The sequence below is a fragment of the Choloepus didactylus genome, chromosome 3, assembly GCF_015220235.1.
Source record: "Choloepus didactylus isolate mChoDid1 chromosome 3, mChoDid1.pri, whole genome shotgun sequence".
Lineage (NCBI taxonomy): Eukaryota > Metazoa > Chordata > Mammalia > Pilosa > Megalonychidae > Choloepus > Choloepus didactylus.
Genome location: NC_051309.1, coordinates 97,715,338 through 97,738,813, shown reverse-complemented (window position 1 = coordinate 97,738,813; position 23,476 = coordinate 97,715,338). Strand labels below are relative to the sequence as shown.

At 32.6% G+C, this 23,476-nt stretch overlaps 1 protein-coding gene across 4 annotated transcripts in view; it reads right to left on the bottom strand.

Moving 5' to 3' along the window:
- The window catches only part of CCSER1 (coiled-coil serine rich protein 1), a 1,457,654-nt gene that overhangs the window by 1,127,815 nt on the left and 306,363 nt on the right, over positions 1–23,476 (bottom strand). For all 4 annotated transcript variants that reach the window (XM_037830258.1, XM_037830260.1, XM_037830259.1 and 1 more), the window contains exon 4: positions 18,621–18,714. In XM_037830258.1, the coding sequence (XP_037686186.1) occupies positions 18,621–18,714 (94 nt within the window). The remainder of the gene's footprint in view (positions 1–18,620; positions 18,715–23,476) is intronic.

The following is a 23,476-nucleotide window of genomic DNA, read 5'->3' as shown; positions in this document are numbered from 1 at the left end:
TTTCCTATTTGTTGTTGCTATTGGAAAGAGAAAGATGGGTTAGAGAAAGATAGTGAAGTAGAAGGAGAAAAATAAAAAGAACAGATTCAGCTTTTAAATTCTGCCTAATAAAACTATCCTGTATTTTGCATAATAGGCTTTGTTAGCCTTGGTATACTTAGAAAATATATTCATCTCCGGGAAATATTGAAAATATAAAGGTAGAAAGGAAAAATTGCAGTTATGTCAGCAAATCCAACTATAAAATTTGTTTGATCTAGAATCTATGGGCAAAATGTGTCAAAATCAGTCTGTACTAAAATATCTAGTCAAGATAACAAAACCACATGTACTCTTGCAGAAATGAGTTTCTGTTTCTGGTGGTCATAAGAAAGGTAGATTGCAAAATGGGGCTGATTAGCATTACATTCTAATCATCAAAGAGTAGTTTGCTTTATTCTAGAATAACAAAAACCTCATCATGCCTCTAAGCACAAAATTAGCACATATAAATATATATTACTGAACAAAATTAAAATCAAATTTAAAAATACCTGGGATTTCAGATCTACTTTTGATCATGAATATATTCTTTCAAAAGCATAGAGTCGTTAAAGGAAAATTGTTGCTTAAAATTTTATTTAAATCATAGTTTTCTTTCCATAGGCTTTTTGAGGATATTTAATAAAATAATCATTACAGCTTTGGACTAGAGCTATTAGATACAGTCAACCAGATTTTTTTTTAAGGGTGACACAGAAATGCCACTTGTAGTGACCATTATTTAACTCAGCTGTAACATATTTTAATTTATTATCTTCATTAATTTTATTAAAATATATACTCTAAAATATTCACTCAAGTCCTTCTATTCCCTGTTCCATGATTTTCCAGTTAGGTAATACAGAATAAGTCATATTACTCTGAAGGGTTTTAATTTGTTCATATAGTGAGAGAGTTGGATTGGAACACATATAAGTTCCCTTTTTCCTCTTCTAAATGATATGATCTTTATTAAAGTACTTTAATCAATTTTTGTCCTAATTCTCCAGTGTTAGTTATAGAAGGTATACTTCAAGAATGAAGTGACAGAACTAAACAAAAAAAGTTTATCTGTATTGGTTCTCACTAGAATAAAAAAATATGAATACAGATTTGGCTACTAGACACACAAAAATGTCTATTTACAATGGCAAGCCCTGCTACTGTTTGCTTAGAAAGAAAGCTGGCTTTGATAATTGCTCAAATTTAAGAATTCTACTTTGTAAGAAAGGGTTAAGTTTAGCTTTCACATAAAGGCAACATGGAATAGGGAAAATGGCAGCACAACTGGCTTAAACAGGCTCTGTGGTAAAGGGAAGGAGAGAGAGAAAGCCATGACATAAGCCTAGAATCAGTGCCAGCTCCTTATATGGGAAAAATAACCAGGGTTATGGAAGTAAAGGGATATGGGGTATAATCAAAGGTGGGAACTCTAGGCAGGAAATTTAAACTAGTTTACTCTCTCTGATAGGCTGTACAATTAAAAATCTCAAAGGCGGGCTAGTTAGCTCTCTTGGATAGGCTGTAACCTCTGGAGTACCCAGCCAATGGGGAAACAGGGGAGGGACCTGCATATTAGGGGTAGGATATAACTGCCGCCATGTTCTTTTTCTGGCATGCCTGCCATGTGTCTGGCTATGCATGGTTCTTGCAAGATCGTGAATAAATTTGTTTCTCCTCCACAACTGGGTGAGTGTTTTTAAGGTATAATGCTTGTTTCTAACAACTTGAACTTTTAAATTTTGTTTTCTATAGATATGTTATTTTCTTGTCCCATAAAGACACATTTCAAAAAATTTTTTTAAAGAATTGTTGTCTTCATTTGCTAATGCTGCTGGAATGCAAAACACCAGAAATGGATTGGCTTTTATAAAGGGGGTTTATTTGGTTACAAAGTTACAGTCTTAAGGCCATGAAGTGTCCAATGTAAGTCATCAACAATCAGATACCTTCACTGGAAGATGGCTGATGGCGTCCGGAAAACCTCTGTTAGCTGGGAAGGCACGTGGCTGGCATCTGCTCCAAAGTTCTGGTTTCAAAATGGCTTTCTCCCAGGATGTTCCTCTCTAGGCTGCAGTTCCTCAAAAATGTCACTCTTAGTTGCACTTGGGATATTTGTCCTCTCTCGGTTTCTCCGGAGCAAGAGTCTGCTTTCAACGGCCGTCTTCAAACTCTTTCTCATCTGCAGCTCCTGTGCTTTCTTCAAAGTGTCTCTCTTGGCTGTAGCTCCTCTTCAAAATGTCACTGACAGCTGCACTGAGTTCCTTCTGTTATGTCAGCTGATTTATATGGCTCCACTGATCAACTTAGACCCACCCTAAATGGGTGGGGCCATGCCTCCATGGAAATACCTAATCAGAGTCATCACCCACAGCTGGGTGTGGTGCATTCAAAAGAAACACTAAAGAATTACAATCTAATCAATCACTGATAACGTCTGCCCACACAAGAGTACATCAAAGATAATGGCATTTAGGGGGGACATAATACATTCAAACTGGCACAACTGTCTAGATTTTTAAGACACTTTAATTGAGAATGTTGTTCAGAGCAACTTGAAGGCAATTCCACTAGGAAATGAAGTGCAGCTTTTTTTTAAAAAAAGCAAACTGCAAGGTCCCAAATCATAGGACTATCATTCCTGCTAAATTACTTCTGAAGATTTTTATTAATAAATAGCAGTACAATCATATATTTAAGAAGAGCAAGCAGTATCTCATTATGCAAATATTTATACCCTTAGTACCTTCTTTTACAATAAAAACCAGAAACAAAGCCTTCTGTTATTTTTAATGAGAAAAAAATAAAAACAGGATTAAATTTAAAATTTCACGCATAATTCCTAATAAATCTTTCCTCTTGAAAGGCTAATCTAACCCTGTATCATTTTTTAGATATACTTAAACAGTCCTTTCTTCAATCGTTGACTTATATTAAATCCCTGCTCATGGAATGCCTTCCCTTTTTGTTAAAAAAAATAAAAGTACTTCATTTAAATATACTTAAAGTGCATCCTCTCCTAAAGCTTACCCCATCTACTACAACACACAGAAATATTTCTTTCCTCTCAATATAATAGCTTTATAATTTATTTAGCACTAGTCATCATTGCCTAGTTTGCATTTATTTTTTCATGGGCACATATCAACTCTTCAAGCAGATCAGTGGTTCTCAGACTTAATTTTAGGAGTTGAATAGTTTGATACCTAATAAGAAAAGAAAGAACATTTCAGGTTTAGAAAATAGTACTCTAAATGTCATATAGGTGAAAGAGAATGTGATGTATTCAAGCCATTCATCTAAAACCATTTATTCTCTACTCTGCCAAATCATACTAGGCTTCCTTTAAATTCTCCAATCTGTCACACTTTCTTCTGGGCTCTCCAATTTGCTAAACCATCTCTCTCCAACCTCATCCAACTCCCACTTATCCTTCATGCAAAACCTTACATGTCATCTCCTCAAGAAGTCTTTCCTCATCCTTAAATTGTTATATCTTTTATTGCACATTGTTCTTTTATTTCTTAAAAATTGTTTATAAATGAACTTCTCCATTAGACTCTATGCAATCTGGCCTATGAGTATGTGTTCAGTATTGTAATCCAAGGGCCCATAGCAAACCTTCAATAAATATTTGCTCAAGTCAAGTTTAGAATGCAGAAAAACTGTTGAACGCTGAAATGTGGGGACCTCATAAGCGATGCTAATAAAACTGAATTTTATAATGAAGTTAATGAGGAATCTTGAAAAAGTTCAAATTGGCCAAAGAGGACCAGGTTGGTGAGTAAGCACACTCTTAGAGCAACATGGTGAATGGATTAGAGGAGCTCAAATCTGCAGATTAGACAGGAGGTTTGCATATGTAAGAAGACAGGGACAAGGTATTCCTCTAGCAGCTGTTATGAGAATCCACTTGAAGAGACTTGCTCTATCGGGCAAGTGCTTTTGGGGGTGGATGCTGAGCCTTCAGGGCACCACACCTTTAGAGCAGCCTGCAGATCTGTTTTGCATTATTAAAGGCAAGAAGAGGACAACTGGACCAGATGGTGGAGAATGATGTGGCTATGAAAAAGAAACTCAGAAAAGCCCAGTAAAGCGAGCAAAATGAAACTCTTGAGTTCTCAACACTCCACAATTGCTAAAATAAAGTCTACATTATTCATGAAAGTTTTTGTCTGAGAGAAATCTTTGGTTGAATGGGAATAAGGGATGGAAAACTGAAAGAGGCCCTGAATTCTACATCAAGATTGGCATGGGGAGAAAACAAACCAAAACAAAACAAAAAGCAAAGATGGCATGAATGGGCATTGGAGCCAGTGAGAGGGCCTTAAAATACCAGCTGGGTCACATATAGTTAACATGAGTGCAAATGATGTGGGCCTGAATTATGGAGTCAAGAATACTTAAGAAGTAGAATTAGTAAAAGCAAGTGACACAAGATATTGGTGCCTTTCACCAACTGAGAAAATACAAGAGGCAAGAGCAAATTAAGAAGCAAGAAGAGTAGAGTTAATTTTGGATCTATTAAGTCTAAAGCATCGAACTGATATCAGATGAAATTGATAGCAAGTAGAGACAGAGAGAAAGAGAAAGAGAGAGAGAGGGAGAAGGAGAGATGGTAGATATATCAAGAGAGAGAACATATCTGGAGAGAATTAGACTGGGGGAACAGATGTGAAAGTCAGTATTTCTAAGTATGGTTGAATTGTCCTCTCCTAGTTTCACAGATAAATAAAGAGCTAAAAATGTAATTCTTAGTAACAGAAACCTCTTCTCCCAAGGGTAGTGTATTTTATATGTGAGAACAGTGAAGATCATAGCATGTAGGCCTAGGACAAAAATATACACATGTACATACGTGAATAAGTATAAAACAGTCAAAATGCTATATGATTCACATGTACAAGTAGAGAAATATAAGTACTGTAGTTGGTACTATATTGAAGATAACAATAATACAACAATTATATTCAAAATAAACATGATTCTGTTAAGGTTATCCAATCAGAATAGGGGCTATTCTGGATTTCTTAAATGGAAAGGATAGGAAGTCAAAGACACTCTAGGTTAATATCTCACCCCTCTAGGTCTCAGATTCCTGTTTTTCCTTATGTTTGGGGATATAAGTTTTTGGATCTAAGACAACATTGATTGCAAGACACAATTATTTTATGTGCCTCTATAAAGAGAAACAAATAAGTTGCCAATACAGAACACATCTAAAATACCTTCATCACTATCAGAGATTATAAAATGTGAAATAATCTGAATTTTTACATTATTGAAATATGGTATTAAACAGGAACACCTGATAAAATTGGTGAAAACCTCTTATTTGCATTTTCCTGTTTTTACCATTTGATCATTATTTCCTTCTAAATGACATGTATTTTAATTTTTTTTTTTAATCTATGAATGGTCTGCAATGAAGAACACTTAGGTTATTGATTGTGAAAAGATATCCAAAAAAGCCCAGCTATATTTTAGTGCATAGTCAGTAGCCAAATTTTCACAAAGAGAAGATAAAAGAGACTGAGAAACTGTGCAAGTTATCATCTTCAAATACGGCCAGATTGTAATGACAACCTTGTTTAACCCATCATTCCAGATAATGTTCCTATATGCCCTGACATCTGGAGAGGAGGGTGAACGTGGGACAAACCTTGTTCAGAATATGCTTCTGAGACCTAGCCAGGAGATAATTCTGTCCTCTTACCCAAAGTATCCACCTAAAAACAAAGATATCAAACATTTGGATAGGTTGGTTAACATGGGAGCTCCATATCTGATTCTGTGGGCTTTTTATACTGGAGATGAATCTATTCTCTTGATTTAACTGGGCACTAATGGTTTCTGGTGAAGAGTGGACAGCACACTCTGATCAAAGTCCATCTTTTTGTGTGTTGTGGTATTCAGATATGTTCTCTCCAGAGTTTGAACTGCTGTTGTGCAGCTGCTGCCCGTCAAGTGATTCAACAAAAAAAAAGGTCAGGAAGAACAGGAACACCCAGTCCTTATGAAGGTTTAAACAATCTCCACCAAAGACTTTATACATGATTTTGACACTTCAAACAGCTGTGAAAACAGGGATTAATCACAACCCTAGATGAGAATGGTCTCTCCTGCAGCTTATGTTAAACAACCCAAAGGGGATGTTTAAGTTTCCTACCGATGCCTTAACAAATCATCTCAAACTGGGTGGCTTAAAACAACAGAAATATACTCTTTCACATTTCTAGATACTGGAAATCTGAAATCCTGGTATCAGCAGCACCATGCTCTGTTGGAAGTCTCCAGGACTGAATCTTTCCTTGCTTTTCCCCATTTCTGGTGCTTGCTGATAACCTTTGACATTCATTGGCTTGTAGCTGCATCTCTGCAGTCTCTCTCTTCCCATGGCTTTCTTCCCCCTGTGTCTCTGTGTCTAAATCTCCATCATTTTTCTCTTATGAAGTCACCAGTCATTGGATTTAGGTGCACTCTAATCCAGTATGACCTCATCTTAACTTGATTACATCTGCAAAGACCTTATTTCCAAATAAACAGGACTGGGTGTTAGGATGTGAACACAAGACACCTAGGGGACACAATTTAGCTAACTGCAGGGGTGGGGAAGGGGACTGAGAATTAAAATAACCAACCCCCAAACAGCTAAAGGTGTGCAATAACAGAAATTTCTGATTTCATTGTCTTCATAGGTATAATTTTATTATTCCAGGGGACTCTTGTCCAGGGAAATAGTTTTTATAATTCATTATAGTAACTTCCTAAAATAAGAAGCATCAACAGACAGGTTATGTCCTAAGGATCTTTCAACCCCTCACATTAAAATCCTCCCCTTGATGTTTCCACTGATCCTAAAGTATTATATCATGATCTTAACCCAGATCTAATCAAGCCCCCAAATTGAAAGACCTGCCTTAAACCAAATTTCAGATTTTCCGTAAAATCCTACCTAGTTCTTCCACCTCAGAAAAACTGCCAGAACTCAGTCAAGGTGGTGTTTCCCAGCACCATAGTAAGCAATCATAAGAACTGTCTTATCTAGAGGTTGGGAGCTGACATTTGACACTAATATCACTGCATCAGTCAGATCTACTAGCATCCTGTTAGCCAGACAAGTCTTGGCTTAACATGCTGAGATATGTGGTTATAGAAAAGGGGCTCCTCATAAGTGTAACAGATTCCTAATTCAATAGTAAACATTTTGGAAATTCTGATTAATAAATGGACAAGCAGAAGAATAAAAGTGGAAAGATACTATAGTGATACCTGAGAGAATGATGCTATTAAAATTTTATAGTTCAAAGAAGAAAACTCTATAATTGTTTTTAGTGTGTACAATTACAACTTAATTTGTTGTAATACTATGAATGTTCATTATTATTTCTTTCTGCCTCAGGCACTGTAGAAAATTATATTCTTGTCAGTGGATATTTTTTCTTGTTGGTGAACAATTTTAAATACATAAATATTCTATTCCTTCATATGAGCAGCATTTTGCTTTCTTAATTACGTGTTCATTTTGATAGTGACAGCTGCTGTTGCTAGCATTATTCAAGCAATTGTATGGAGATGTCACCACATAATTGTAAGAGGCCATGAAATTTTATATTGAGATACATATTTTGTTTCTAATTGCTCCAGAAAAACCATGCTGAATGAAATAGTTTCCTTTGACTGTATCTTCTAATGAACTTGGGCCATTGACCGTCCTTTCCTGTAGCAGAAGAGAGTTTATGATGGTAGGAAATTCCACAATAGCAGGTTACAAGTAAATTCTATTACTTCATTAAAATTGTTGTCAGTTAATATTAAATTAGGTCAGAATGTATAAACATTTCTCAGCCACAGTTGATTAGATTTTGAAAAATGTTCCATCTAAATGCCCTCTATGTAGCTAAAGCAATCCTCTTGAAGTATAGCAAAGTCTGAAAGGTAAAATAGCCAGAGGCCTTTTAAATTGTCAAATACAAATGAATTTACTCTGTTGGCAATCATAACAAAAAATAAAATAATTAATTGCTATTGTGCTCACTAAAGGACCCATTCGGTTTCTTATTAAGAGGCATGTCTCTACCACAAAGGAACTCTGTGACCTTGAGCAAGTTGTGTGACCTTAAAATTCTGAATATTCATGAAAAGCAGTATAGACTCTACTTCCTAATGTCTGAAATTCTCTTCCAGTTAGGACATTCTTTCTTCTGTCATTAGAAGAAAACCATTTAAAACAGAGTGAAAGGGATAGTGAAAATGATGCACCCAGGTGAATGTCACTATTTCAAAAATAAATTTGACATTTAAAAAATGGCAACTGTTTTCCAGTCCCAGTCAAGCTCCCAGTTAACACCATTTGGAGCAGAATTGCCCAGCTGACTAAGCCAACCCACAGAATCAATCAGAGAATCATGAGAAATTATAAATTAATTTTTAAGCCACTACATTTTGGAATGGTTTGTTACACAGCAGTAGATAACTGAAATGCTTGGTATGTGACTTGGGCAAGTGATGTAACTGCTCCAAGCCTCAATTTTCCGTATCTGTAAAATGGGAATGATACAAATGATACCTCCTTCACAAGTTGTCATGGTAACCAGTAAGAGAATATGAGTAAATTTTCTGTATAAACTGTAAATTGAATTTAAAAAAAAAAAAAAAAATGGCAACTGAAAACTAGTATCAAATCAATGAATGAATCAACTAGTCAATGGATCTGTCAAGCAAAGATAATGAAAACATTAAAAAAATTATACTTTTGAAATATCAACCCTGAAAACAGATAATACTGATAATTTTATATGATACGTTCTGGATTGTTAAATTTTCTGAAGAACTGGGGAGCTTTTTTGCGTTTCTTTTGTTTGTTTTTTCCCATTTAATGTATCAAAGAGTAAAAAACATATTTCCAAATAGAATTACATAGCTTCCCATTTTATTAAACAGAGTATGCTGATTATAGATTTTTTTTTTCTTGATGATTCAGGGTAATAATAATAATAATAATAGCAATGAAGTATATTACAATATAGTAATGCCTCATGACCTGCTGATATGGATAGAGATGTTTGTTCCTACATTTAACAACCTCATACTATTCTGCTTTACTTTCTGCCTGCTTTTCATAGCTCTTTGCCTTTTCCCTTGCTTGTGGCTGCATTTCTTATTTTTCACCTCAGACAGCATGCCCGCTTGAAACAACCCTTCAATACTCTTCTAAGATGTTGTCATGATTTTTGGTGGTCTTGGAAAATATAGAACAAAACATATTAGAATTGTATGTAAAATAAGAAGTAAGGAGGTCTAAAAAGGTGGTAGAAAGAACCTGCCATTTAATGTTAAGGTCTGAGTTCATACTGGCAGTGTGAACTTCAGTAAGTTTTAACCAAAGAATATTTGCTTCCTTCACTGTACTTGGGATATATTAACACCTATTTCATAGTGTTATTGTGATAATTTGATGAGATAACATATTTGAAATCCCTTGTAAACTATGCAGCTGAATACAAATGTCATAGGGTTACCAGCATCATCACCAGAACAAGATTGCCATCTAATGGTAAGCAAGAAAATAACAGACACCCTGACCCTTATAAAGCAGAAAGGAAAATAGCAATAGAACCAGTTGCTAAAACTCATAGTGACAACTAATGTCACAATTGCATCTTTACTTTAGTGTTATCCTAACAGTGTATTACAAGAGAACATTTTTCATCTTTACTATAATTTCTTCGAGTAACTAAACATCACTGAGAGCTTTGTATAGTGTAAGAGTAGATAGACTTCAAGATCACAAAGGTATATTTTAAACTTTAGTTCTGCCACTTAGTTCTGCTCTGAGAACATGGATAAATAGAAAAATCGGGGTCTCCATTTCATCAATAAAGCGAGGATAGTAACAATTCTGAAATAGTTGTGAGGGTTAAATGAGATAATGCAAAATGTTTAACTCTCAAATTATAGCTTAAAAACAAAACAAAAACAGAAACAACAAAGTGCCTAGACCAGTGCTTGGCACAAATTAGTTGTTCCCATAAATAAATACAAGTTAATTTCAGCTTCTTGGTTGGAGTCAAATGCAGACATGTATGATATTAGTAACTGAAAATGCTAAAAGAAAGAAGAGCTAGTTTAAAACCCAAAGTTCAGTGTACCTGTGATTTTTTTTTTACATTTTATTTGAAATAACTTTACTGTTCAACAAAATATATGATCATATTGATTAAAAGCAGAGCCTTCAGAATCAGACAAACTTGGTTCAGATACAGTTGGGACATCCACTTCCTGTCATATTTTTGCACTCAAAATTTCCATTTTCTCAAATGTGAAAAAGGATGTTATTTTCTTTGTCAGATTGGTACAGAAGCTCAATAAATGTCACTCATTAGTCTTTTATTTTATTGTTTTATTTAATTTTATAATTTTATAATTTTGGGAATAAATGAAAAAATTAATTGCATGCATTGCAGCATTCTATACTTGAAATTTGAGAAATTCTATACTTGAAAACATGTTTGAGATCTTCAACTAACAGAGATAGGAAAGATCACTAAAATTGGCAGGATGGATTCCTATTAATCCTCAGGTACATCACACTTTGTCATGCATAGTGTAAAAAACAGCATTATCTATCATTTTTAAAAACATATTGTTTGTCAGACATGGAACTGAGCATTATACTATGCTTTAGCTTATTTATTCCTCACAACAAACACATGAGCTCAGTATTATCATCATCATCCCCATTTTTAGAAGAAGAGAGAGAGAGGCTAACAGATAAATAATTTGCCAAAGCTTACATAGCCTAACTGGTGGCTAATTTCAAAGTCCATATTGTTAAACAATGTGTTATACTTCCAAAATAAAGTGCCATACATTTTTAGTCTTATATAAGCAGATTGAAGAAATTTCACGTCCTTTTCTTGACCCAGACATATCAGAGCTTTTAGAACCTTATGCTTGATTTTTCTAATTTGTCCTGTGTGAAAGCCATTGCAATTCTTTGTACATTACCATTCATATTAGCAAAATCACTAGGGTTTCATCTCAGCTCTGCTGTGCTCTTATCCATTAAAAATTAATAGCAAAAATTACCTCCTTAATTAATAGGCACAGGAGGAGTTCCTAACTCACTGCAGAATTTTTATATTGCTTGTTCATCAAACTCAAAATAATTTAGCAACTACCTAATTAATTCCTAATTGATATCATTGGGCCATTACTCCCCCATTTTCATCTGGCCATCCACCAAGAGATACTGCCGTAGGAGTTTTTAGATCTAACATCAAAATAAGCATCAAAAGCAACCTAACTTTCTTTATTCAATCATCCAAATGATCATTGCATTCTTTTTAGCAAGCAATGCTAAATAAGTAGAATATATTTCCAATTGAGTAACATCTGCAAATTATGAAGTTTAAAAGTAATACAAAATAACAGCCTGGTTTTCTCTCAGAATATTACTGTTTTGGTTTAGTAAATTTGAAGGTATTTAAAATAGGAATTTATTCTTTCTCAGAGAAATTGCTGTTTAAATAGTTAAATATGTTGTGGTATTTTGAACATATGACTAGCAGCCAGAAAAAAATATATGTTCATGCATTTAAAGGCATTGGTTTTAACACAAAGATACCACCTGTGATAAACAAAAGCCTTTAATTTGTGTTGCTTATTTAGTACTAACAAAACTTTACTCCAAATGTAAAATCCAGAAAGCATATTTAAAAATAGACCATAATAATGAAGAAATATTAAGATATTGAGACTATGAAAGACATCTAATGATAGAACAAACTCTTTGACAAGGATTTAAAACTAAGATTTTGGTGGAGGTAGCCAACTTGTACTCTGATCCTACTCTGTGCTAGGCAACTGTGAAAGACACTTAACATGTACATATATCACCCATTTCAGTAGGATGATATTTTGAGATAGAAGAAACTGGACTCAAAGATTGCGTCACTTCCCCAAGGACACTGTGCTAGTAAGTGGCAGAGCTGGAATTCTAGCTTGGATATACCTGTCTCCAAAATGCCTGATCTTTTTAAATATTAACTTGAAGTTTCTTTAGCTTGAATGTATCTTCCCCACCTTGTGAAGGTTTCTTTCAATGATTTATTTTTAAATGGACTAAAAATGGTCTTAAAATGGCCTGAAAATGGACCTATTTTGAAAAGTGAGGAAATAAAATGCAGTACCAACATGAAATTACTATTGCCTTCCTCATGGAATATATCTTTAAGGTGTAATTTTCTTTAAGACAGTTGTGTAGATTAATTTCAGATGGCTTAGGAAAGAACCTGGCTCATAATTAACATTCAGTTCTCTTTCCATTCAATATAGATCACTAGCTACAAATTGCTAATACTAATACACACCCACACCTAGTACTAACACAGTAGCCAAGGTAAGAATTGAAGAAACAGTATTTTAATGAATAATTTCCAGAGAGGTAAAACCAAAATGTGTTTTGGCCTGCTTTGCTTTTAAGTTTTCAATTATTTATGATGCATCACAGTCAAATTAGTCAGATGCATGTTTCCCATACTTAACACAAATATATCAGCTTCTGCCACTATAAAGATAATACCAAGAATAGTCTAATACAAAAGTGACCTTTTACTAGTTTAATGTGGAAAGAATGGCTAAAGATTAAGTTTTCCAAAACCAAAACCCAAATTTTTATTTAGAGTACGCACTGTTTAATATTTAACTGGCTTTTTTATAACATCCATTTTTAGCAAAGTCATCTTTTTCAGTTTGCCAAAGGTAGCATTTTGCAAACAGTTCATCTTGGAGGATGCCATCAGGAAGTGACATTGCTAAATATTAGAGATTCTATTAGGCTTTATGGTGAATGGCTTATACTGAAGGAAAATGCTTGACAAATTCTACATTAGCTGTTTTCTACATTAAAAGTATCAGAGGAATATAAACTGGACAAGGGATTGGATTGGATTTTTGGATTAAGCAAAATCTTCATAAAGCTCTTAGCTTGCATACCACTGATACAGCAGAATTAGAACTACTTCTACTGAACTGGTGCCAGTTCAGTACTGAAGGGGGTTGCTGAAGAAATTGTTTTTGATATCAAATTATATGTAACTTATGAAGACATATGAGCATAATATCATTCAGTTCTTAGTAACAAGAATTCCTCTATTGAAGAAGTGTATTGATTGAATGATTGATGATGGATATTTTTCATTGTGCAATGGATTATGTTTCTTTACATATATGATAGCAATACATTCAAAGTAACGTTTTCAACACTCTGTAGTACTATTAGGATACACATTTTTTGTGTGTCAAACTTAACCAGGGCTACATCTTTTTCATATCAGTATTGTATTGTTTCCTGAAATTATTATTTTTTATCTTGTATTATAAATATTTTTCAGGATGCTTAAATTATTTCTATAATGAAACCTAGTAAGCAAACATAGTAAAAAAGAATAGAAAAGTCCTAAACATATCAATGTAGAACTACATAAAGCAAAAATAAACAAAAATGTATTGCTGTATAGTTCACAACCTGTGTTTCAGTATAAATAAAATTTTAAGGTTACTTATTTTGAGTTTTAGAAATATTAAACCATGGTACAATATTTTGGTGCATTCTTTTTCTTTTTTTTTTTCCAAAACAGCATTGGCATATATCTAACAAATATCTCTAACATATTGCCTCACTCATTTTGTGTCAAAAATAAGACCATACCAACATTAATGAGAAAGTGAGGAGGGACATAAAAAGTGGGAAGGGTCGTATATATTCTTGAATTTATAAAGGTATAAATGCTAGCATCTCATTTCTTTAAAAAAAATCACTGATAAGTTGAGCTTTATAAATGATTTATGTGATGTAAAAACAGAACTATAATGATAGTTTCCCCCAGGGGATGTAAAAATGCCTGGAAACAAATATATTGATAATGCCATATCTGAAACATAATGTATATTAATTATCTCACAAACAAAATTTTCCAGTAAAATAATTGAAGCATTAATTCAAGAAGACCTGAAAAAAAACATTTCAAAGGCTTATCCATAGTATTTTTAATCTAAAAGCTTATTTTTCATATTTGAATTTACAAACATATAATTAGATCAGACTAAGTTATTCAGAATAGTTGCTTTTATTTTTCTCTCTAGGCAAGTTTTCTTTTGGAAACTCACTTTGAATTCATAAACATTTCTTTCATTAAAATTGTCCTTTCTTGGTTCCTTTTAAAAAATTATTATATCCACTGAAGGCATTATAAAACAGATATTTTATTTGTACTAGCTGTTCCTTTAGGAAGCAAGATATGCTAATATAGGAGTTTATAGATATGTTTACATAGTCAAAGGATTTTGAAACTTGATTCAGATTGTTTACTACAATGGTCAAAAACAAAATTTTAAAAATCTATCTGCAAATTTTCAAATAACTTTTTAAACTAGAAAAAAAGATAGCAAAGAATGAAATAAAAAGCATATTAAAAGATGCCCAGAACTGTTCTGACTACAATAATAAATAGTCATTCTTTACCAAGGTAAGTATGTTTTTAGGCACAAAACTCAATGACATGGTATAATATACATTTAAATATGAAAATATGTAACTAGATGAGTATTTCTATGACATAGGCTATGAACCACATAACTCAAATTGGCTTTTTGTTTTTTTCTTTGTGTTATTCTTATATCTTATGGTTTGGTTGATATGCTTCTGTTCATATAGCTGACACTTCAAGTGGTACACCAACAAATGATGATTAATATTAAATGAATATTAATATATGTGAATTAATGATGCACTCTATTATCCTTTAGAATGACTCTTTGCATGGTAAATCACTCAATATAAGCAGTATAAAATATGACAGAACGCAAGGGATTTTTTTAAATTACAGATGTACATACTCTGTCCAATAAAATAAATCTCTTAAAGGAGTTTGCTTTTCTGTAGAGAAAAGTTAAATAATGTTACTAATTTTTGTTCTAATTTTGAAAACCAAATCTTATTTAATATTTCAATAGCTTAAATAAAATAACATCAATAGATATCTATCAAGCCTATGTGCAAGCTACTGTGGTAAAGAAGCCAGCAGGATTTCTACACTTTCTACATGTGGTAATTTCTCTGTTTTTGTAAATATAACCATTATTAATTGCAAGTGAAACTTTATAAATGTCCTGAGCTATAATTACTAAAAAATTTTAAGAAGGCATTTTTGACTCACATGAAACTTATTTTCAAAATAATTACTATAAATTTCTGTAAATCTTTATTGATAAATCTCCAAGGTCAATAATTGATATGTTTTGTCCTAACGAAATTTTTAAACCCCTTACTGATTTTCAGTAATATATGTAATAGAATTTAATGGTATGATTATTTTAGTTTTCAGATTTTTGAAAATGCTTTTCTTTTATCTGAACAATCATTTTAGAATGTTTAATATTAATGAGCTTTTTATATCAATAATGGGCTTTTTCTATTATGGGAAGACCTTTAATTGTATTGCTTAATAAAGAAAATAGATTATATAAAACCAATTCTACCAGAAATCCTTCCTTCTGAGCTGATCTGAATAAATAGATATAAGCTGCTTTTTTTTTTAAACCACATAACGGGACTTTAAGAATGAAATAGATTTTCCAAAGACATTTTATTAAATGATATCATACAAACCCAAGAGTCACTCTAAGAATATCTCATTTATCAGAAATAAAACTTCAAATATGCAAGCAATACCATTTTATCTTGTAAAATATTGGCTTAACTCAGTTAATTCAAAAGTACCCTTGACAATGTGATTGCAAGTGCCATATGGACCACACTCCCCTTTGCCCACTGTATGGATGGATGAGTAGAAAAATGGGGGCAAAAAAAAAAAGCATCCAGTATTCTTTTTTACTTTAATTGTTCTTTTTCACTTTAATTTTTATTCTCATTATTTTTGTGTTTGTGGTAATGAGATGTTCAAAAATTAATTTTGGTGATGAGCACACAACTATATAATGGTACTGTGAACAACTGATTGTACACTTCGTATGACTGCATGGTATGCATGTTATTTGAACATATCTCAATAAAATTGAATTTAAAAAAAAAGTACCCTAGATTTGGTTTCAACCAAAATTCATAGTATTTACTATATCATTTTTTCTTTACAATAAACTAATGAGGTGCAAAGTACTATTTTTACTTTAATTAAGGTTTAAAGAGGTTAACCTTTTGTTCCCAAGCAAACAGATTATATTTAGATTTTTAAGTAATTCTTTTTTCTTCATTATGGTTGTCTGCCAAACCTGACTGATATTGCTACATTATCTGTAGTTCTTTTCAACTAATACTTCATAAAACTTTTGTTTTTAAATCTTTGTTGTAAAAATCTGTTATATATCTCTGCTATAAAATCTTCAATAATATAAAAATGGAGAGAATATTATAATTAATCCATGAATCCATTTTTACCCCATACACTCATGGCCTAGCTTTGGTAATTTTTGACAATTTGTCATATGATTTCAATAGTAGGCATCTCTAACAGTTAAGCAAATCAAAAATAGGAATACAACAGCCAACAAAATGAAGAGTAATTCTGTAATCATAACAGCCAAATTTCTCAGATTAACTCAGAAATATTTTCACAGAATTTTTATATTTTTTAAATAGACACACCAACAAGGCTTTCTCATGGCATTTGTTTATGCTTTCTCATTGCATTTGTTTATGTTTCTTAAGCTACTTTTAATGTACAATAGTCTCTCCCCTCCCTTTGTCAAGCCATTTATTTGTTGAAGAAACCAAGCCATTTATCCTATAGAATTTTGTACATTCTGAATTTGGATGCTGGTCATCTCATTGTGCATTGAGCATTCTCCTGCCCTGCCCTCTATTTCCTCTTAAATCACAGTTCAATCTCGAGACTTGAGTAGATTAAAGTCTTGATGGGGGGCAGGGATGTGTGACAAGAACACTTCATTGACAGTGCCATGTACTTCTTTTGGCATTGTCTTCTTTTGGAGGCACAAACTTTTTGGTTACATTTTTAGTTAGGATTGATCAGTATATTTAGGTGTTGTCAGTCTAATTACCCATTATAAGTTCTCCATCAACAATATAATCTAAAATCATGCCATAACAGATATAGACATGTTTCTCTTTCCTTTTCAAGACTGCTTACCTCACCATTATATATTCACCAACTGTCATATTGATGAACATTTGGATTGTTACAAATCTTTGCTACTAGGAATATGTTGCAATAAATAATTATATGCATACATTGTTTTGTATTTTGCCAGAGTAGGATTAGATTTCTAGAAGTTGGACGGTTGACTCTAAAAGTAAAGGCATTGATCATATCGTGAGATATTGACAAATTCCCCTCCAAAGAAATTGTACCTTTTCACAATTGTTGTGACAACTCTTTTAAGACAAATGCTCATTTATGATTATATTTTATAAGGTATCTGCATATCCATTTTACAAAGGAAATCTGACAAATTAACTGCAGAAAGAATATCCAGAGAAATGTTTATAATAAATTGGTATTCAACTAAAAAAATTCAGCTTTTTTGATATTAGTCTTAAAATAGACAGTAAGAAAATATAAACATAGCTATTGTCCTCTTTCAACAATTGTTCATACCATATTATCTATAGTAAACTAAGAATACTGTGTGAACAAAAATTCATTGTAAATATTACAACTGGAATATGTAACCTTAGAGATCATCATTTCTAATTCTCACAAGTTAAAAATGAGGACACTATGACTCCAAGGGGCTGGTTGTCTCAAATTTATGCAACAAGTCCATGCAATAGAATCCATGGTATTAAAGCTTCAGTTCAATGTTATTTGTACTTTAACTTAAAAATGATTATGTCAAAAGCATTATTAGCAATAAAGATAAGTTTAGAAGCTTATCTTTGCTATCAAAGAGCTACTTCAAGAGAGTAATTTACATATTTGCAGCAATGGCATTTTATTCCTTAATATAAATTTAAACTATTACAAATATATTGGGCTCCTTTCTTAATTCATTCAACAAGAATTTGTTTATCGCATACTACAATCCTGTGTGCATGTGTGTGTATTTTTATGAGGGTGCATTCATGACTGCTATTGGTAACTAATAATTTTGCTCCAATATTACCCTATGTAGTTATCATGGAAGTGGCTGAGATTTGGAAGAGTAAATTAAGATCCACAATACTTACAACTGATAATATAAAATACTTGGAAATAGTATTGCAATATTTGTTTTATTCCCTACAAAAGAGAAAGTATTAATTTTGTTAATTGTTAAATATATAATCAGAATATTTGCTTCTTTGGAGAGACCCTTGTTTTATAGGTTTCCCTTATTTTATAATTATCTTTCAATATGATTTATACTTAAATAATAGATTTTAAGATCAATGAGGATCAGAACCAAATGTTAATTACCTTTGATTATCCACAGTACCTACCATGTGCCTCGCATATAAAATATACAAAGAGAAGATTGAAAACCTGACTCCAGCCTATACAATATTTAGCTTATCAATGGAAACTAAATCGTCAGTATCAAAATTGTATGCTGCTGTGCATTTGTTCAACACTCACCTGAAGGATGAAGATTTTGTTCCTCTAAAAACTCTAGATCAAGCATGAGATCATCTTCATCCAATTCACAAGATCCCAAGTTATTCAAAACATCCTGAAGAAAAAGCAAAATCAATGCTTAGAGACAAAAAAAAAAAAAAAAAAAAAAAAACCTTAAGAAAATGAAGAACTGGTCATATGCAGATGATACAAAGTAAAAAAGACTCAAAATTAGAAGTAGAAAGATTAACTGAATTTCAGAAATTTTTGTCTATTATATAGGTTTTCAAATTATCAGTCTATTAAAAATTTTCAATAATTATTCTTAAAAAAATCCTACTTTTTTCACTTATATGCACATTAGCTTTTTAAAAGGACAGGTAACATATCATTAAATGGAAGTATGCATGAACAGGTATCAAAGATTCTAAAATACAGAAAACTGTTTATTTTAATCCCAATTCCTTTAATGTTTATTAGAAGATATAATTTTGCTTGTTAAAATGCACAAAAGGTATTTTTTCAAAGGTATACAAATCTATGAATAGAAACTTTAGATTCTTCCTCTAATATTTTATATTTCAAAAGATCATCTGAATTTTGCATTTAATGAATTGTTTCTCAAACAAATTTTGTATACAGTGCCAATAGTAAGACATTAATTTAGACCTCATGGGGAAGTGGAGATCCAGTTACCATTTCCCAATCATTTACTTTAGATTAGGAGGGATGAACAGAAGGAAAACATATCAATTAGAATAAAAATTGACCCACTTTTATAATATCACACTATATGATAGCTTGGGTTATCTTTATTTTTTTCTTTTTCAGGAAAGCAAATAACAAAGTAAACTGGAAGTTTATATATGGAAGTTTTAGGAGATAACAGTGATGTGCAAGGAGAGGAGTTATATCCTGATATGTGTATTTGTGGATGTAAATGATGCCACAAACATCTCAAGTCACTTGTTCAAATAATTTGAATGTTGCCATAATGTATATTTAAAGGTAATGGATATCCTCAAACGTAAGTCTTATTTATGCTAATGAAGGTAACTAACAATTTAAGCTATGAAAAATGCAACTATTTCTTTGAAGCTCTATTGTATAACATAGCATTCATTGTCCACAGGAATAAGTTGCTTCTCTATTTACAATCAAAAAGATGTATAAAAAAATAAGTAATAAAAGATATGCTGCAACCCTTAAAAATGTAAAATAAAATATTAAAATTACAAAATAACAAAAACAGAATTGAAATTGAATGTGGAAAAGGAAGAATTTAGAGAGGAGAGATTTTGAAAGATAATATTGTCAGTGTTTACTAAACACTATCCAAGTGAAAGACAATTTTAATCTGGTAGACAAGAATTTACTGGTCAAAAAAAAGTACATTTTATACCAAAGATACAGTAATTTACAGAGCTTCAAATTACCCTAAATAATTTTAGACTCAGATTTTGAATTTTATTGGCCAAAAACATTTGAAAAGCAATGAAGGAAAAGAAAAAGGAATAAAAGAGCAAAGGAAATACATGGATGCCAAGCGTATGATTGCCACCTTTTGTTATACAAGTAAGGACATCTTAATTGTAAGCATCCATTATATGGCTTGCCCAGCATTCCTTCCTTTTATTGGGAAACATTTCATCCTGTCCACTTAGCTATAGAAGGAGCTACCAGGTTCCTTCATGTGGCCAACTCCCTGTCTTTGGTTGATCTAAGATTGGCATCTTAACCAAACTGAGTGACCAGAGCCCTTTCCTAGAATTTTTCTAACTGAAAATGATAGCTTTACTTTTTTCTAACTGAAAATGATATTTCTAAATGAAAATGATATTCATAACTTGGACGTTTGTCTCTGGTAATAGATATTGCAAGACATAAAACTCTACTCAAAGGGGAGCATGTGTGGTTAATGGCTGACTTGAAATAGGAAAAAATGTCACATGAGATTCTTCTGGATCCTGGGTCCAGCAGTTCCTAAATTCCAGAGTCATACATGTTCTTTTCAAGGTTGGATTGTTAATCCTTTTTTGAATTTTGAAAGTTAATGCATACACCCACAGTTTGAAGTAGGTTTTTATTCAAAAATATTTTAGTTTTTAACAAGGAAATACTTAAGAACCTTGCATTTCTATTCAATATTTCATGTAAGAAAGTAACAACAACACAGTGAGTAAATTAAATTTGGAAAACTCATTACATTGTTCCAATTATTTTCTCATTTTTCAATTGATGCTTGACATTTGGACTAGAAAAATCCATTTACCTCTGGTCTAGATGAACTGCTTCTTAAATCTACTCATTCTAAATTACCTTGCTTTGATAACTTGCTTACAAAGCAACTTTCTTTTCAGTGTAGTGGAGAGTCTTTGAATCTGATGAAACCTCCTAATAAAAGGAGAATAGATGCAGCAACATGTTACATCACAAGAGAAAAAACAGTGTGAACTCATAAACCTAAAAAGAAGTATCATTTCCAGCTTTCTCCCTAAAAAAAATAAAGAACTCAACAGCACTTTTTGCCCACAACTAGCACATATGGGCAATTCTATCATCCAGATATTTGTTTTCCAACAAAAAAGAAAAAAAAAAATGAGAATGTCTCTGGTGCATCTTTATGATGCCAGAAAACATGGTTGGTCTAAAAAAAAAAAAGCCAAAAGCAGTTTTGAAAGACTAAGGAAAGCAACCTGAAAAGTTCCTCCCTGGCTAATATCTGAAAATACGATATCTGTAAACCAATAATCATTATGGCTAAATGAAACTATTGGAATCTGTCAAAAAGTAATGAGTTTATATGAGTTTATAATACACAAAAGAGAAAAGTTAATATGAAGGACATAAAGGGATAGTAATAATACCAAAAAAAAAAAAACATACAAATAGGATAGAATATCTTTAATTTCTATTGTTTTAATAAATAGTTAATAAATATAGGTATTTCAAATCTTTAATTATGTTAATAAAATGTAGAAATGTATTTCCTTTCTGTTTGTGTAAGCAGGGAACTATAAGTAAAGTAATGTCCCAAAAGCAGGTTCTGTACCAGGAATAGAAAGGAATAATCAGCACCAATATTCACACATAATAACCAGGTGGAAAGGGAGTCCAGCAGTTAATTAACACTAACAATCATATTCCAAATCTAAAAGTATGCAACTGTGCATTTCAGACATTTGATAAATTAGCAGAGTATCTAGGAGTAGAGTGTTAATGATGCAGAAATAGTCCCTTGTCTTCTGGTAGGTGAAAATCTAGATAGCCCCACATAATAAGGAAATAATAAATGAGCATCCATGAGTTTTTAATAATGGTAACATATGAGGCCCATTTATCATAATAATAGGACAATTATTATATAACAAAGGCAACTGGGACTTAAAAAGTGCATCATTTTGTGAAGGAATGTCAGTATTGTACAAAATTAAAAGCTAGGTTTTAACAAAACAAAAAAGAAGTCATAAGGGTATATATAACAAGTAAATTTTAACCGTAAAAAGAAAATCCAACCTGATAAGCAGTATACAGGGTTAGAATCAACTATGAATGTGCAGCAAAGTCCAATGACTAGACAAAAATCTCCCAGGTAACAAACTAGAGCTTGGAAATTTAATGAAATATTATAGTTGTATCATAAGTCTAGTATGGTTACCAAAGTCTAGGAAGGAACAAAAATAGAATCAGATAATTCTGAAATCTCAGAGAAGCATAAAAATGCCCACACCAGCAAAATGTAAGAATAGGGAAAAAATAAAAAGAAATGTAAATCCTGAGCATTAGCACTTTTGTAACCAGTTCTAGGGTAACCATACCGATTTGCTTTGGGATCATTGTAACATGTGTGCATATTTTTCTTCTGTAAAAGTGGCTAAAGCATTAAAAATAAAATGATATGTAAGACTTGGGATTTTAATTATACATTGGGAAGAATGTGATTAACATATTTGAACCAATATTGAAAGATCATAGAAATTTTAATTTAGTACATGTTCCTACTTATTGGTATAAAAGATTTACTGAATATTCAAAAAGAGTTGATTGTTTCATTGTAAGGAAGTTATTCACTAAATTCATAAGATTAAGAAATTGGACATTAAACCAAGCACAAATATTACTAAGCATTCTTCCCTTAACAGACATTAAAAGCTCCATTAACAGTACCAACTACTCATTTAATCTGCCAAATGACTTACTATCAGAAACCATTAAGAATAAACTAGAACTTCCAGGGAAGATGGTGGAGTAGGGAGCTGCAGTATTCTACACTCCTCCAAAACCAGTTAGTGGACAGGCAGAAACTGTCTGAAACATCTTATTTCTGGAGGCCAGGGAGCATTGTAAAGAATTCAGAGAAGAATGGGATGAACAGGCTGAGACACTGTGGTAAAGAACTGTGAGTAAAGTGCTTAGTGACAAATGTGGGGCACTCTTGAAGGCAGCATCTTGGTCTGGTGTTTGGCTGGCTGCTACAGATGGAGAAGATGAGGAAGGTCTCTTCCCCTAGAACAGGGAGCAGTGGCACAGCCAAGCACTGATCACAGCTTTTGATTGGTAAATTTTTAGTCACTGGACCCTGGCTTTGAGCCACAGTTTTAGCTCACTCTGAACAGGGACAGCCAGATCACTGTTTTGATCCCATCCCCAACAGGGGTGAAGGTGGTGGAATTTCAAAGATGCAAGATCTCCTTAGGGTTGTGGGGAAAACTTTACTGAAGAGCACCATTTGCTGGGCAGGCCAGGAAAGCACAGTTTCAGGGAGTCATCAAAAAGGCTGTTCGGCATCTTTCTTGACCCTCTCCCCAGGGCTCTTTGGAACTGTTCTGCACCCACTTCATAATCCCTGGTCCTATTTTGGCTTGGAAGTACTGACT